At 40.2% G+C, this 15595-nt stretch overlaps 1 protein-coding gene across 1 annotated transcript in view; it reads left to right on the forward strand.

Annotated features, from left to right (window-relative positions):
* The first annotated feature begins 614 nt into the window (after positions 1-614).
* Positions 615-15595, forward strand: part of LOC142939267 (chromaffin granule amine transporter-like) — a 33755-nt gene continuing 18774 nt past the window's right edge. Inside the window, exons 1-11 of the mRNA XM_076082522.1 lie at positions 615-1029; positions 2511-2799; positions 2962-3157; positions 6454-6551; positions 7765-7863; positions 12639-12901; positions 12977-13101; positions 13940-13998; positions 14146-14229; positions 14334-14426; positions 15487-15576. Coding sequence (XP_075938637.1) covers positions 7767-7863; positions 12639-12901; positions 12977-13101; positions 13940-13998; positions 14146-14229; positions 14334-14426; positions 15487-15576 — 811 coding nt within the window. The 5' untranslated portion in view covers positions 615-1029; positions 2511-2799; positions 2962-3157; positions 6454-6551; positions 7765-7766. The remainder of the gene's footprint in view (positions 1030-2510; positions 2800-2961; positions 3158-6453; positions 6552-7764; positions 7864-12638; positions 12902-12976; positions 13102-13939; positions 13999-14145; positions 14230-14333; positions 14427-15486; positions 15577-15595) is intronic.

Genomic DNA, 15595 nt, shown 5'->3' on the forward strand with positions numbered 1-15595 from the left:
ATTACTGCAGTAAAAGTACTAATACACAGATTACTGCAGTAAAAGTACTAATACAGAGATTACTGCAGTAAAAGTACTAATACACAGATTACTGCAGTAAAAGTACTAATACACAGATTACTGCAGTACAAGTACTAATACAGAGATTACTGCAGTAAAAGTACTAATACAGAGATTACTGCAGTAAAAGTACTAATACACAGATTACTGCAGTAAAAGTACTAATACACAGATTACTGCAGTACAAGTACTAATACAGAGATTACTGCAGTAAAAGTACTAATACAGAGATTACTGCAGTAAAAGTACTAATACACAGATTACTGCAGTAAAAGTACTACTACAGAGATTACTGCAGTAAAAGTACTAATACAGAGATTACTGCAGTAAAAGTACTAATACACAGATTACTGCAGTAAAAGTACTAATACACACTAGGAAAGGACTACAGTACAAGTAAAAGTACTGCATTCAAAACTTCCCTGAAGTAAAAGTACAATATGTACCTCTCAGATGTAGTATAGTAACAATTACTCAAGTAAAGTACAAGTACCTGTAATGTGTACTTAAGTACAATACTTCAGTAAATATTCCTGGTAACATTGTATGTTTCCTAGAGCAATGCACTCTGGGACTTGTAGTCACTTCCAATCACTCACCTTTGGTCCTGTTAAAGCCGTCTGTGTTGATCTGTCTGTCTGTCTCTCTGTCCACCGGTCTGTCCACTGGTCTGTCCACCGGTCTGTCCACCGGTCTGTCCACCTGTCTGTCCTGTGAGGACGGTCTCCTCTGAGCTCTGTTACTGCAGCCTCCAACCTGATGGATCCAGTGATAATCAATCAATCAATCAATCAATCAATCAAACAATGTCTGTCTGTCTGTCTGTCTGTCTGTCTCTACTGACCTGATCTATGTTACAGTCCTCTGTAGAACATTGAGTTCGTTGTCTTCTGTTGGAGTTCATCGTCTCCGTCTGGCGCCGTACGGGACGCTCCACCTGGTCTCCATGGAAACGATCCTGATGGACAGGTCAGAGTGATGTCACTGTTACAACCTCAGATATTCAACGTAATATCACAGTATTGTCACAGTAATATCACAGTATTGTCACAGTAATATCACAGTAATGTCACAGTAATATCACAGTAATGTCACAGTAATTTCACAGTAATGTCACAGTAATGTCACAGTAATATCACAGTAATATCACTGTACTATCACAGTAATATCACTATACTATCACTGTACTATCACTGGACTATCACAGTAATATCACAGTAATGTCACAGTAATATCACAGTAATATCACTGTACTATCACTGGACTATCACAGTAATATCACAGTAATATCACAGTACTATCACTGTAATATCACAGTAATATCACTGTACTATCACTGTACTATCACTGGACTATCACATTAATGTCACAGTAATATCACAGTAATATCACAGTACTATCACTGTAATATCACAGTAATATTACAGTAATATCACTGTAATGTCACAGTAATATCACTGTACTATCACTGTACTATCACTGGACTATCACAGTAATGTCACATTAATATCACAGTGCTATCACAGTACTATCACTGTAATATCACAGTAATATCACTGTACTATCACTGTACTATCACTGTACTATCACAGTAATATCACAGTACAATCACTGTAATATCACAGTAATATCACAGCAATATCACAGTAATATCACTGGACTATCACAGTACTATCACTGTAATATCACAGTACTATCACTGTACTATCACAGTAATATCACAGTAATATCACAGTAATATTACAGTAATATCACTGTAATGTCACAGTAATATCACAGTAATATCACTGTACTATCACAGTAATATCACTGTACTATCACAGTAATATCATAGTAATATCACAGTAATATCACTGTACTATCACTACTATCACTGGACTATCACAGTAATATCACAGTGATATCACAGTAATATCACTGTACTATCACTGTACTATCACAGTAATATCACATTAATATTACAGTAATATCACAGTAATGTCACAGTAATAACACAGTAATATCACTGATATTACTATGATATTATACTGTGAAGCCACAGCAGCTTAATAAAATACATTAAACTGTTGGTCAAAAATAAATATATATAAATCACAAATCTGTTTTCAGACAGAAATACATCAAACAGTAAAATATAAATATTACTTTAAATCAATAACATACAAGGACTTCCTGTTTCTACTCACTTTTATGTTTCTGTTTATTAAATTCAAATTAAACCTTTTTGAATTTCGTATTACAATCGTTGACCTGTCATATTTAGTAAATCTACCAAGTAAATACTACTAGTGTAGTATAAAGTACACCATGCAGAGAAGTATAAAGGTACTACAGCAGTGTAGTATAAAGTACACCATGCAGAGACGTATAAAGGTACTACAGCAGTGTAGTATAAAGTACACCATGCAGAGACGTATAAAGGTACTACAGTGATGTACTCTTACCTGCAGCTCGGTGCTCTGCTGAGTCGTCTCTTTGGAGGACCTGATGGTGTTGTGGTCCAGAGCCAGACCACCGACCAGAGACACACACAGGAAGCTTCTCCACATCCACATCCACATCCTCCAATCGGTGGACCTGTGGATCGGTGGACCTGTGGATCGGTGGATCGATGGATCGGTGGATCGATGGATCGGTGGATCGGTGGACCTGTGGATCGGTGGATCGGTGGATCGGTGGATCGATGGACCTGTGGATCGGTCCTCTATCAGCTGTCGATCACTGGATCCTCCTCTTCTGGTCTCCGACTGGTTCTGCTGTGTTTTGATTTAATAATTGATCTGAGTTCTAAATAGTTTGAGACAATAAATAAATCAGTTTTCTTCTTCTCTGGTTTTAGACGTTCTTCATAAACATCAGTAGTTCTCTGACCCTCTCTGCTCCGTCTGTTCCCTCCTTCAGGTGCGTTTGTTTTTTATACCCTCCCCTGCCCTCTGATCCGTCCCGTCCCCTCAGAAGTTTTTTGAAGGTGCGTTTGAAGCTCAACCGCATCAGTCGGAGGAGACTTCCTTCCTGGAAGCCTCAGGTGAGGGCGGGCCTTTTGATACGTGACACCGCAGAGACCACAAGAGAGATGAAAACACACCTGGAGACACAGGTAGAGTGTGTGTGTGCGTGTGTGTGTGTGTGTGTGTGTGTGTGTGTGTGTGTGTGTGTGTGTGTGTGGTTTGACTTAATGTCGGCATAAAGACTCATTAGAGCCGGCGGATGTGTGAGTGTTTACAGGTGATTACAGCTGATTAACAGTTTCACAGGCGTCTCAGTCTCTGAGCACTCAGTGTGTCCAGGTGTGTTTGTGTGATGGACAGGTGAACCAGAAGGTCTCACCAAGGTCCAGTAGACCAGGAGACCAGGAGACCAGGAGAGCAGGAGACCAGTAGACCGGGAGAGCAGGAGAGCAGCAGAGCAGGAGACCAGTAGACCAGTAGACCGGGAGAGCAGAGCAGGAGAGCAGCAGACCAGTAGACCAGGAGAACAGGAGACCAGGTGAGCAGGAGAGCAGAAGAGCAGGAAACCAGGAGAGCAGTAGACCAGGAGAACAGGAGACCAGGTGAGCAGGAGAGCAGAGCAGGAGAGCAGAAGAGCAGGAAACCAGGAGAGCAGTAGAGCAGTAGACCAGTGTTGATTTTTTGTTCATGTTGGACCCAAATATCTAAAATAATTATTAGATATTAAGGTTGTTTGGCTAACCGCTAACCGCCAACCGCGTTACAAGTACACAGCCTGCTGAGTACCTCTTGGCCGCTCCTCTTCACCTTTCGAGTTAATATTATATTCTTTACTAATTAATCACCAAAACAATAATGGAAATATCATCATTGTTAACATTTTATTTCATATATTTCATTTTATTTGTATTTTTGGATGAAGCTCACAGAAGAATTGATGACATTAATTTATCATGAAGACTCACTTTATATTTCTGATGTAGCCAATAAAACCTCATTACAGTTAATAAAGTCAGTGACACTTCCAGTAAATGTCATGTGACGTTCTATGAGAGAACCAGAGTGAGAACAGTTATAAATGTCATGTGACGTTCTATGAGAGAACCAGAATGAGAACAGTTATAAATGTCATGTGACATTCTATGACAGAACCAGAATGAGAACAGTTATAAATGTCATGTGACGTTCTATGAGAGAACTAGAATGAGAACAGTTATAAATGTCATGTGACATTCTATGACAGAACCAGAATGAGAACAGTTATAAATGTCATGTGACGTTCTATGAGAGAACCAGAATGAGAACAGTTATAAATGTCATGTGACGTTCTATGAGAGAACCAGAATGAGAACAGTTATAAATGTCATGTGACATTCTATGAGAGAACCAGAATGAGAACAGTTATAAATGTCATGTGACATTCTATGACAGAACCAGAATGAGAACAGTTATAAATGTCATGTGACGTTCTATGAGAGAACTAGAATGAGAACAGTTATAAATGTCATGTGACGTTCTATGAGAGAACCAGAATGAGAACAGTTATAAATGTCATGTGACGTTCTATGAGAGAACTAGAATGAGAACAGTTATAAATGTCATGTGACGTTCTATGAGAGAACCAGAATGAGAACAGTTCTAAATGTCATGTGACGTTCTATGAGAGAACTAGAATGAGAACAGTTCTAAATGTCATGTGACGTTCTATGAGAGAACCAGAATGAGAACAGTTCTAAATGTCATGTGACGTTCTATGAGAGAACTAGAATGAGAACAGTTATAAATGTCATGTGACATTCTATGAGAGAACCAGAATGAGAACAGTTATAAATGTCATGTGACATTCTATGAGAGAACCAGAGTGAGAACAGTTATAAATGTCATGTGACGTTCTTCACTCATCATGTGACTGACGTCAGTTGATGTCAGAGAGGCCTTCAATGACCGCAGGATGTTTCAGGAAACAAACTGCTGTCAGTGACGGAAACAAAAGACGTCACAGGAACAGGAGCAGGAACAGGAGACAGGAACAGGAACAGGAGCAGTAACAGGAGCAGGAACAGGAACAGGAGCAGGAGACAGGAACAGGAGACAGGAACAGGAACAGGAGCAGTAACAGGAGCAGGAACAGGAACAGGAGCAGGAGACAGGAACAGGAGCAGGAGACAGGAACAGGAGACAGGAACAGGAGCAGGAACAGGAGCAGGAACAGGAACAGGAGCAGGAGACAGGAACAGGAGCAGGAACAGGAGCAGGAGACAGGAACAGGAGCAGGAGCAGGAACAGGAGCAGGAACAGAAGAGAGGACCAGGAGCAGGAACAGGAGCAGGAACAGGAGCAGGAACAGAAGAGAGGACCAGGAGCAGGAACAGGAGCAGGAACAGGAGACAGGAACAGGACCAGGACCAGGAACAGGAGCAGGAACAGGAACAGGAACAGGAGCAGGAACAGGAGACAGGAACAGGACCAGGAACAGGAACAGGACCAGGAACAGGAGCAGGAACAGTGCTAAAAATCTACTTTAGAGTAAACATTTAGCAGCTCAATCAAATAGTTTGCAGGATATTCAACCTTTGTTTCTTTATAAAACTCTTGGACGTGTTTCTTTCCAGGGTGTGTATAAAGGTAATTACAGTAGTTTATGAATATGAGACATGAGTTTACAGATAATCACAGTTTATGGTGTTTAGTCGGTTACACCTTCAGTCTATGAGCAGATCTCTGAGTTACTCGCTGTCTTTAGAGCAGCTCACAGAGAATAAACTAACACTGTTAGCACTGTTAGCACCGTTAGCACTGTTAGCACTCCATGTTGAGAGCCGTGTGGAGGCAACCGATAAACTCAGAATTCCATCTTAAGCTCCTTCGAGTCCTCAAAAGAGAAATCGTTCCTCCAAAAGACGGCGACTGAAGCAACGAAAACAACTTAAGATTCAAAAATACACTCACGAGAAACAAGAAGCAAGACAACAAGTCTGCTGGAGAACGACACTCACGATGTTGTAACACTGGTTTCATACATCACACATAGAGCTTTACATTGTGAAGTGACTTCATGTGTTCACACACACACACACACACACACACACACACACACACACACACACAGACCAGCAGTGTAAACAGACCTGCAGATGTGTGTGTGTGATAAGCTCTGCAGCCTGCAGGTTGTTCCAGGCTTCAATAAAAGGACAGCAGATGCTCACAATTACTGACACACACACACACACACACACACACACACACACACACACACACACACACACACACACACACACAGGTCAGAGGGTGTATCATTTGCGTTGCTGGTGTGTAGATGTGTGTGTGTGTGTGTCTCCATATTGTCTGTTTTTATCAGAATAAAAGAGAGGAAACATCCACCTCCTCCCCCCTTCCGTCCGTCCTCCCTCCTCTCCTTGTCTCCTTGCCCCCCCCCCCCCCTCAGGTCTGATACATAGTCGGTCCGTCAGCAGCTGAAGGAACCAGAACCAGAGCTTCACTGGTCCAGCGAGGAGACACCTGTCTGTCAAGGAAATCTCTGAAGTGAGTTTTATTTTATTTATTTAATCCTTTTCATATTTTTTTATTTTAATTTGCTTTAAAATAAATCAGTGAGCTGATTTCACTCCGTCAGGATTTAAAGTTCCTTTCAGTCGCATTTTATTTTGGTCGAGCTTTTATTTTGCAAATGATGACGTTTGTCTTTAATGTTTGTGTTTTAATTTAAAGTTTTATTTCTAATAAATTGTTCAGATTTAGTGGAACTTTTTCTTTAGATTGCAGGTTTTTTATGTCTTAATTATTTATGTATTGTGAGTTTTATATCATCTTATTTTCTAAAATGTTAACATGTATTTTAATTATATATATAGTATATTTATAGTACATCTTTGTATTTTTAAGTTAGATTTGCTAGATTTAAATTAATAATTGTATCTTTTATTATTTGATTTTTATTTATAATATATATATTTATGTATTTCTTATTGTTTTATTGATTCATTTCTTATTTCTTTATATTTATTGATCTGTTTTTTAATGTCCTTAATGTTAACTTTCAGTCTTATCTTTATACAGTCGATATTAAGAGGCTTTTGAAAATAACATGTTATTTGTGATTGTTTTAATTGTATTTTATATATTTCTAATTGTGTTTTTGTTCTTTTTGTTTAGATTTATTGACGTGTGTTGAAGTGTTCAGTGTTTTAAATTGTATAGTTCAGAATATAAAACTGAAGAATGATCCTCAGACAAAATTACATTTCACATCAATTCTCCATCAAACAAGAGACAAACGAGATGCAAAGAGATAAGAGGATGAAAGCAGGTGTGTGTGTGTGTGTGTGTGTGTGTGTGTGTGTGTGTGTGTGTGTGTGTGTGAGAGATAACTGTGTTAGTGAGGGAGGAGACAGCCTCTAAACCAATCAGTAGTCAAAAGAGAAGTCACTCAGCTCATGTTCATGCTAACGAGAAAAAACCTTTGTGACACATCTGTTGTGCTCCAATGTTAGCTTAGCATGCTAACTACAATAACATTATACCTGCATACAGGAAGTAGACATTATACAGACTCATTATAAATAAATACTGAAGTTTACACATTTTGACCCCAGACGCCGTCACCATCAACACCAACAGAAGCAAAGACGTAACGATAAATGTTTCTGTTTGTTTCTGTGTGTGTGTGTGTGTGTGTGTGTGTGTGTGTGTGTGTGTGTGTGTGTGTGTGTGTGTGTGTGTGTGTGTGTGTGTGCAGACATGGCGTGGCTCCGTCAGAGTCGAGGTTCCCCCAGACTCGTCCTGGTGGTGGTTTGTGTCGCTCTGCTACTCGACAACATGCTGCTCACTGTGGTCGGTGAGTACAAACTCTCTGTACAAATAACAACAACAACACTACAGACCGCCTTTCTGTTCAAATAGACAATACGAGCTGGCTAGTTACTAGCTAGTCGCTGAAGTCCTTGGCCTGTAAGACGATGCTCTGGGTCATAATGACACTGGCAGTTGGTCCTCTGCTTGTCAGACGTTGCTGTCGGTCAAAAGGATCTTCGTAGTTGGTCCTCTGCCTGTAAGACACTGATCTGGGTCACTAGGACCCCGGTAGTTAATCCTCTGCTTGTCAGACGATGCTCTGAGCAAAGATGACACTGGTAGTTGATCCTCTTCCTGTCAGATGATAATGTGAGACCATAGGACCCTTGTCAGTAGTGTTTTGTTGAAACCTCATTGTTGGAGCTATTTATTTGATATTGTATTTTGTTATTTCATTTATAAGTAGTATTGTTTAATTATTGTAGATGTTTCATATATTAAGATTATTTTTCTCTTTAATAGTAATTTGTTTAGTTATATTGTTTTTTGGGTAATTACTGTGGGCACCTGTTGCTATATATATGAGTAGAAGGATAGGACCAGCATGCACCGGGGTGGGCGTATAGTTTTTACCAGCATATCACATCACAGGAGAGACAGCACGACAGGAGTTTTGTTAGTTCGTTTGTTTGCTTGTTTTGCTTGCTTTATTTAATAAACACGAAAATCGGAATCCTGCATAGACAATCCACTCTCTTCTGGCTGCGTAAGAATACCGACCACGGTGCATCAGTGGCGTTTAATTATTGTTTCTTTAAGTTTGATTAAGTCAACAAATGGCCACTACACTCATTATCATGTAAGCACATAATTAATCCTCATTAACATATACACAGATTATGAATCCTCATTAACATGTAAACAGATTATTAATCATCATTAACATATAAACAGATTATTAATCCTCATTAACATATACACAGATTAATAATCCTCATTAACATATACACAGATTATTAATCCTCATTAACATATACACAGATTAATAATCCTCATTAACATATACACAGATTAATAATCCTCATTAACATATACACAGATTATTAATCCTCATTAACATGTAAACAGATTATTAATCCTCATTAACATATACACAGATTATTAATCCTCATTAACATGTAAACAGATTATTAATCATCATTAACATATACACAGATTATTAATCCTCATTCACATGTAAACAGATTATGAATCCTCATTAACATATACACAGATTATTAATCCTCATTAACATATACACAGATTATTAATCCTCATTAACATGTAAACAGATTATTAATCATCATTAACATATACACAGATTATTAATCATCATTAACATGTACACAGATTATTAATCCTCATTAACATGTAAACAGATTATTAATCCTCGTTAACATATAAACTGATTATTAATCCTCATTAACATATACACAGATTATTAATCCTCATTAACATGTAAACAGATTATTAATCCTCATTAACATGTAAACAGATTATTAATCCTCATTAACATATACACAGATTATTAATCCTCATTAACATATAAACAGATTATTAATCCTCATTAACATGTAAACAGATTATTAATCCTCATTAACATATACACAGATTATGAATCCTCATTAACATATACACAGATTATGAATCCTCATTAACATGTAAACAGATTATGAATCCTCATTAACATATACACAGATTATGAATCCTCATTAACATGTAAACAGATTATTAATCCTCATTAACATATACACAGATTATGAATCCTCATTAACATGTAAACAGATTATTAATCCTCATTAACATATACACAGATTATGAATCCTCATTAACATGTAAACAGATTATTAATCCTCATTCACATGTAAACAGATTATTAATCCTCATTAACATATAAACAGATTATTAATCCTCATTAACATATACACTGCTTATTAATCCTCATTAACATATAAACAGATTATTAATCCTCATTAACATGTAAACAGATTATTAATCCTCATTAACATATACACAGATTATGAATCCTCATTAACATGTAAACAGATTATTAATCCTCATTAACATATAAACAGATTATTAATCCTCATTAACATGTAAACAGATTATTAATCCTCATTAACATATACACCGATTATTAATCCTCATTAACATATAAACATATTATGAATCCTCATTAACATATACACATTTTATTAATCCTCATTAATTTGTAAACTGATTATTAATCCTCATTAACATGTAAACTGATTATTAATCTTATTAATCATATTAATATATTAATAATATATTTGGTTCATGTCACCGGTCCTGTTCACGGACAGGATATCTAGGCGCAGCCTGGGGGCGGAAAACGTCAGGTTCGGGGGTCTCGGGATCGCCTCTCTGCTGTTTGCAGATGATGTGGTCCTGTTAGCCTCCTCGGATCGTGACCTCCAGCATTCACTGGGGCGGTTTGCAGCCGAGTGTGAAGCGGCGGGGATGAGAGTTAGCACCTCCAAATCTGAGGCCATGGTGCTCTGCCGGAAACCGGTGGATTGCTCCCTCCAGGTGGGGACGGAGTGCCTACCTCAAGCGAAGGAGTTCAAGTATCTCGGGGTCTTGTTCACGAGTGAGGGTAAGATGGAGCGGGAGATCGACAGGCGGATCGGTGCGGCTGCAGCAGTAAAGCAGGCGCTGCACCGGACCGTCTTGGTGAAGAGGGAGCTGAGCCGGAAGGCAAAGCTCTCAATTTACCACTCGGTCTACGTTCCTACCCTCACCTATGGTCACGAACTCTGGGTCGTGACCGAAAGGACAAGGTCGCGGCTACAAGCGGCCGAAATGAGCTTCCTCCGTAGGGTGGCCGGGCTCAGCCTTAGAGATAGGGTAAGGAGCTCGGTCATCAGGAGGGAGCTTGGAGTCGAGCCGCTACTCCTTCACGTCGAAAGGAGTCAGCTGAGGTGGTTCGGGCATCTAATTAGGATGCCTCCTGGACGCCTCCCACTGGAGGTTTTCCAGGCACGTCCAACTGGGAAGAGACCCCGGGGAAGACCCAGAACACGCTGGAGGGATTACATCTCCCAGCTGGCCTGGGAACGCCTCGGGATCCCCCAGAATGAGCTGGAACATGTTGCCGGTGAGAGGGAAGTCTGAGTCAGCCTGCTGGGCTGCTGCCACCGCGACCCGACCCCGGATAAGCGGAGGAGGATGGATGGATGGATGGATTGTTCATGTAAACATAGTCAGTGATGAAGATGGAGTCACATGATCTCGTGGTGTTTAACAGTCTCGGCTGCTTTTATCTGTGACGCAAGTAAAAAAACCTGGAGGTCAACGCTGTCGTCAGCATTTAGACTCACACACACACACACACACACACACACACACACACACACACAACCTCCAGACCTTAAACTTTAAATGCGTCCGTCTCAGGTCTCACTTGTCTCCTTCGGTTTCTTCTCAGACTAAATCTCTGCTCTTTTCTCCTCTGATGGGTTTTAAATGTCATTACAGCTTCTTTACGGCTTTAAATACATTTCTACCTCCTAATCAATCAATCAATAAATCCTGAATCAATAATCAGCTTCATTTGGATGCAACATAATTGCACAATAATTCCCCAGAATGTTACTGGACAGAACCAAATATACAGAAACATGCGAAGAATAAAGTGAAATAAAAGAATAATGAGTTCATATTTATTCAGATTGAAATGGAGAAGTTTACCTTCTAGTATCAAGTAACAGAAGATCTGTTCAGGTGATAATTATTAAAACATTATTGATCTGTAAAGTGGAAGCATTAGAGCATCTCATATTCTACGTCATATTTAGAATAAACTCCGTCAGAGATATTAATCAGACAGACTCTAAGTATTGAGTGTGCAGAAACACACTGACTTTTTACTGAGAATCAACTCGTCCATCGCTCCAAAGTCGCACATTTCACTCTTAGAATTAGTTACTGGAAGAAATCAAAAATACAGAAAGAAGTACGTCACACATACAAGGAATTAGTCCTGGTGCACGACAATAAACATAATACTGCATATTTACAGTAAAATATGTTTAACAAACAAATAAGAGTATGTTAAAACAAGTGTGTTATTAAAGTACCGAGTGTGTATTAATAGAGAAGGGTTGTGCAAAGTTGTGTGTAACTGTAAGTAATTGTCCTGAGGATGCAAATCAATGGGGGTCCCCGGTTTCCTGCATTTTCCGTCAGTTTCCGTCCACACTAACACACCTGAAAACGAATATCACACGACTATTCACGTACACTGGGCACGTGGGTGCCGCTGTAAACAGGAAGTTTGCTTGTTTACTAGATTATGGGTCAATAAATGTGGAGACGTCTCTCACTCGTAGCTCTGCTGGAGGCTGAAGTCTCTGTCGTACTGGAGAGCATTTACTGCTTTTCTTCCTTTACAGTTTCTGTGTGAACTTCACAGTTCCTGCAGTGGAAACGCAGCTAAAGAAGAACACTGTTTGATTCAGTGGTGCTGCTGTAATATATCTTTTGGCCAGTGGTGTCAGCACTGAGGAAGACTCCAGTTCTTCAGTGAGGAAGAAATGAAACACCATTTCCTACATTTACATACTTTAGATTGACTTTAACAGCAGAATGAGCCCTAAAAGCAGACATTACTAAATCATGTAAATCATGTTTATTACATCCTCAGAGTTCATTTTTACATCATTCTGCTCGTGAAAAGGTTCTCAGAGACATTCATTACAAGACAAAATGTCTAATGTTTATCTTTACTGAACCAATCAATCCATCTTCGTCCTCCAGTGCCGATCATCCCGACCTTCCTCTACGCCATGGAGCATCCCAGTCCTGAGCCCCAGACCGCCCAGCCCTCCCTGCTCCCTCTTCCCAGCCGCAGTGCACCGATCCCGGGTACTCCGTCGGCGCGGAGCCCCCGCTCGTCTCCTCTGTTGTCCCTGTTCGACAACTCCACCTTCAGTCTGCACTCCGAGATCCGGACCGAACCGACCCCCCCCGACGCCGAGCCCACAACAGACCTGCAGCTCAACGAGACCACCGACGCTTCGGTAGGTGATGTTTGCCACGACACCCGAGTGACACCTGAGTTCACAGGTGAGCTCACACCTCTCTCTCTCCTGCAGGGCGCCTCCTGTCTTCAGGACAGTGCGTTTCTGGGGGAGGAGAATGTTCGCGTCGGTTTGTTGTTTGCCTCTAAAGCTCTGGTCCAGCTGCTCATCAACCCATTCGTCGGCCCGCTCACCAACAGGTAGCTGATTGGCTGATTTCAAAACATCTGTGACTTCCTGTCTGACTTCGAGAAAACAACTCGACACCTAAAAGAACCAGTATCAGTTAAAGTGAACGCTATGTTTAGAATACTTTCACCATTATCTATTCTCTCCTCAAAGACACAAGTCATTTTACTTTACATGAGTACATGAGTCACTGATCTACTGCTGCCTCCACCGGTCAGTTAGTCTGTGCTGTTGTGTTACTTTGGTGTTTTGGATTCATTGAAGTCACACAACAACACTAACTAGCAGTAGACCAGGGACTCGTGTCCTCTCTGCAGTCTGGTGACTGTCCCTTTAAGACGGTTTGTATCGTGATTAAAACTTCCTGATTAAAAAACATCTTGTTTCTACAATAAGTGGTGAAAGAAGTATTCAGTTAGTAAAAGTACTGATACAAGATTATAAAATACTTCACTACAAGTAAAAGTCAAGTATTAAAAGTACTGCAGTAAAATGTCCAGTGTGACTGATGTTTTATTATACATGACATAATTAAATTATATAATTATCACTGTTACATTATCCAGAAGTAGTCTGTCTCTCTCTCTGTCTTTCTCTCTGTCTGTCTGTCTGTCTGTCTGTCTCTCCGTCTCTCTCTCTCTCTCTCTGTCTGTCTCTCTGTCTCTCTGTCTGTCTCTCTCTCTCTCTGTCTTTCTCTCTGTCTGTCTGTCTCTCTGTCTCTCTGTCTGTCTGTCTCTCTCTCTGTCTGTCTGTCTGCCTGTCTGTCTGTCTGTCTCTCTCTCTGTCTGTCTCTCTGACTGTCTGTCTCCATATCTGTCTGTCTCTATATCTGTCTCTCTGTCTCTGCAGGGTTGGGTATCACATCCCCATGTTTGCTGGTTTTATCATCATGTTTGTGTCAACCATCAGTAAGTCACACACACACACACACACACACACACTTAGGCATCTCTTTATGGAAAACACACTGTCATCACTGTCTGTTTGTGTGTGTGTGTGTGTGTGTGTGTGTGTGTGTGTGTGTGTGTGTGTGTGTGTGTGTGTGTGTGTGTCAGTGTTTGCGTTCTCAGGGACGTACGCTCTGCTGTTCTTCGCTCGCTCTCTTCAGGGGATCGGATCGTCCTTCTCGTCGGTGGCAGGTCGACGCTTCAACTCTGAAACATCAAACATCCAGAAGACAGAAATCATTTACCCTAAAACTAACTGTGTGTGTGTGTGTGTGTGTGTGTGTGTGTGTGTGTAGGGCTGGGTATGTTGGCCAGTGTGTACACAGATGATGAGGAGCGAGGCATCGCCATGGGCATCGCACTGGGAGGACTGGCTATGGGAGTCCTGAGTGAGACACACACACACACACACCTATACTTCTGTCTTTGTGAGGACCCTAATAACATAAAGGATTCTAGAGCCCCTTACTCAACCCTTCAGCATCACACCTGAAAGGGTGGACCCCAACCCTTACCCTAACCCTAACCTAAACCTGGATATAACCGGAACCTTAAAACCAAGTCTGAACCCTCAAACAGGCCTTTGAAGACGTGAGGATAGAACAAAATGTCCTCATGTTCCAAAAATGTCCTCAGTCTGTGGTCAAAAACGTGTGGACCCCACGATGTAACAAGTACAAGAACTCACACACACACATGTTTGTGCTTCTATAACACAGTGACAGTGGTGGAAAATATCTACGTACATTTACTCAAGTACCGTGATAAAATACAATTTTGAGGTACTTTTACTTGAGTATTTATATTGCTACTTTCTACTTCTACTATACTACATCTCAGAGGTACATATTGTACTTTATACTGTACTACATCTCAGAGGTACATATTGTACTTTTTACTGTACTACACCTCAGAGGTACATGTTGTACTTTTTACTGTACTACATCTCAGAGGTACATGTTTTACTTTATACTGTACTACATCTCAGAGGTACATGTACTTTTTACTGTACTACACCTCAGAGGTACATGTTGTACTTTTTACTGTACTACATCTCAGAGGTACATATTGTACTTTATACTGTACTACATCTCAGAGGTACATATTGTACTTTTTAATGTACTACATCTCAGAGGTACATATAGTACTTTTTACTGTACTACACCTCAGAGGTACATGTTGTACTTTTTACTGTACTACATCTCAGGTACATTTTTTAACTTTTTAAACTTTTTATTGAGTAAAATTTTAAAAGCAGGACATTTACTTGTAAGAAAGTATTTCTACACTGTAGTATTATTACTTTTACTGCAGTAGACCGGAGTACTTTTGTATTGTACTGTTTAACTTTGGGGGCCGAAGTTAAACAGTTGTGGTGGAGACGGAGTAATAAAACATCTTTTGTACCTTTAAAGAATCCGGGAATCGAACGCGTGTGTTGTGTTTCAGTCGGCGCTCCGTTCGGCAGCGTGATGTACGAGTTCGTGGGGAAGAGAGCTCCGTTCCTCATCCTCGCTCTGCTGGCTCTGTTTGATGGAGGTAAGAAATGAAGAAATAA

This window comes from Anarhichas minor, unplaced genomic scaffold, assembly GCF_050575085.1.
Source record: "Anarhichas minor isolate MPS153535 unplaced genomic scaffold, ASM5057508v1 ptg000095l, whole genome shotgun sequence".
Lineage (NCBI taxonomy): Eukaryota > Metazoa > Chordata > Actinopteri > Perciformes > Anarhichadidae > Anarhichas > Anarhichas minor.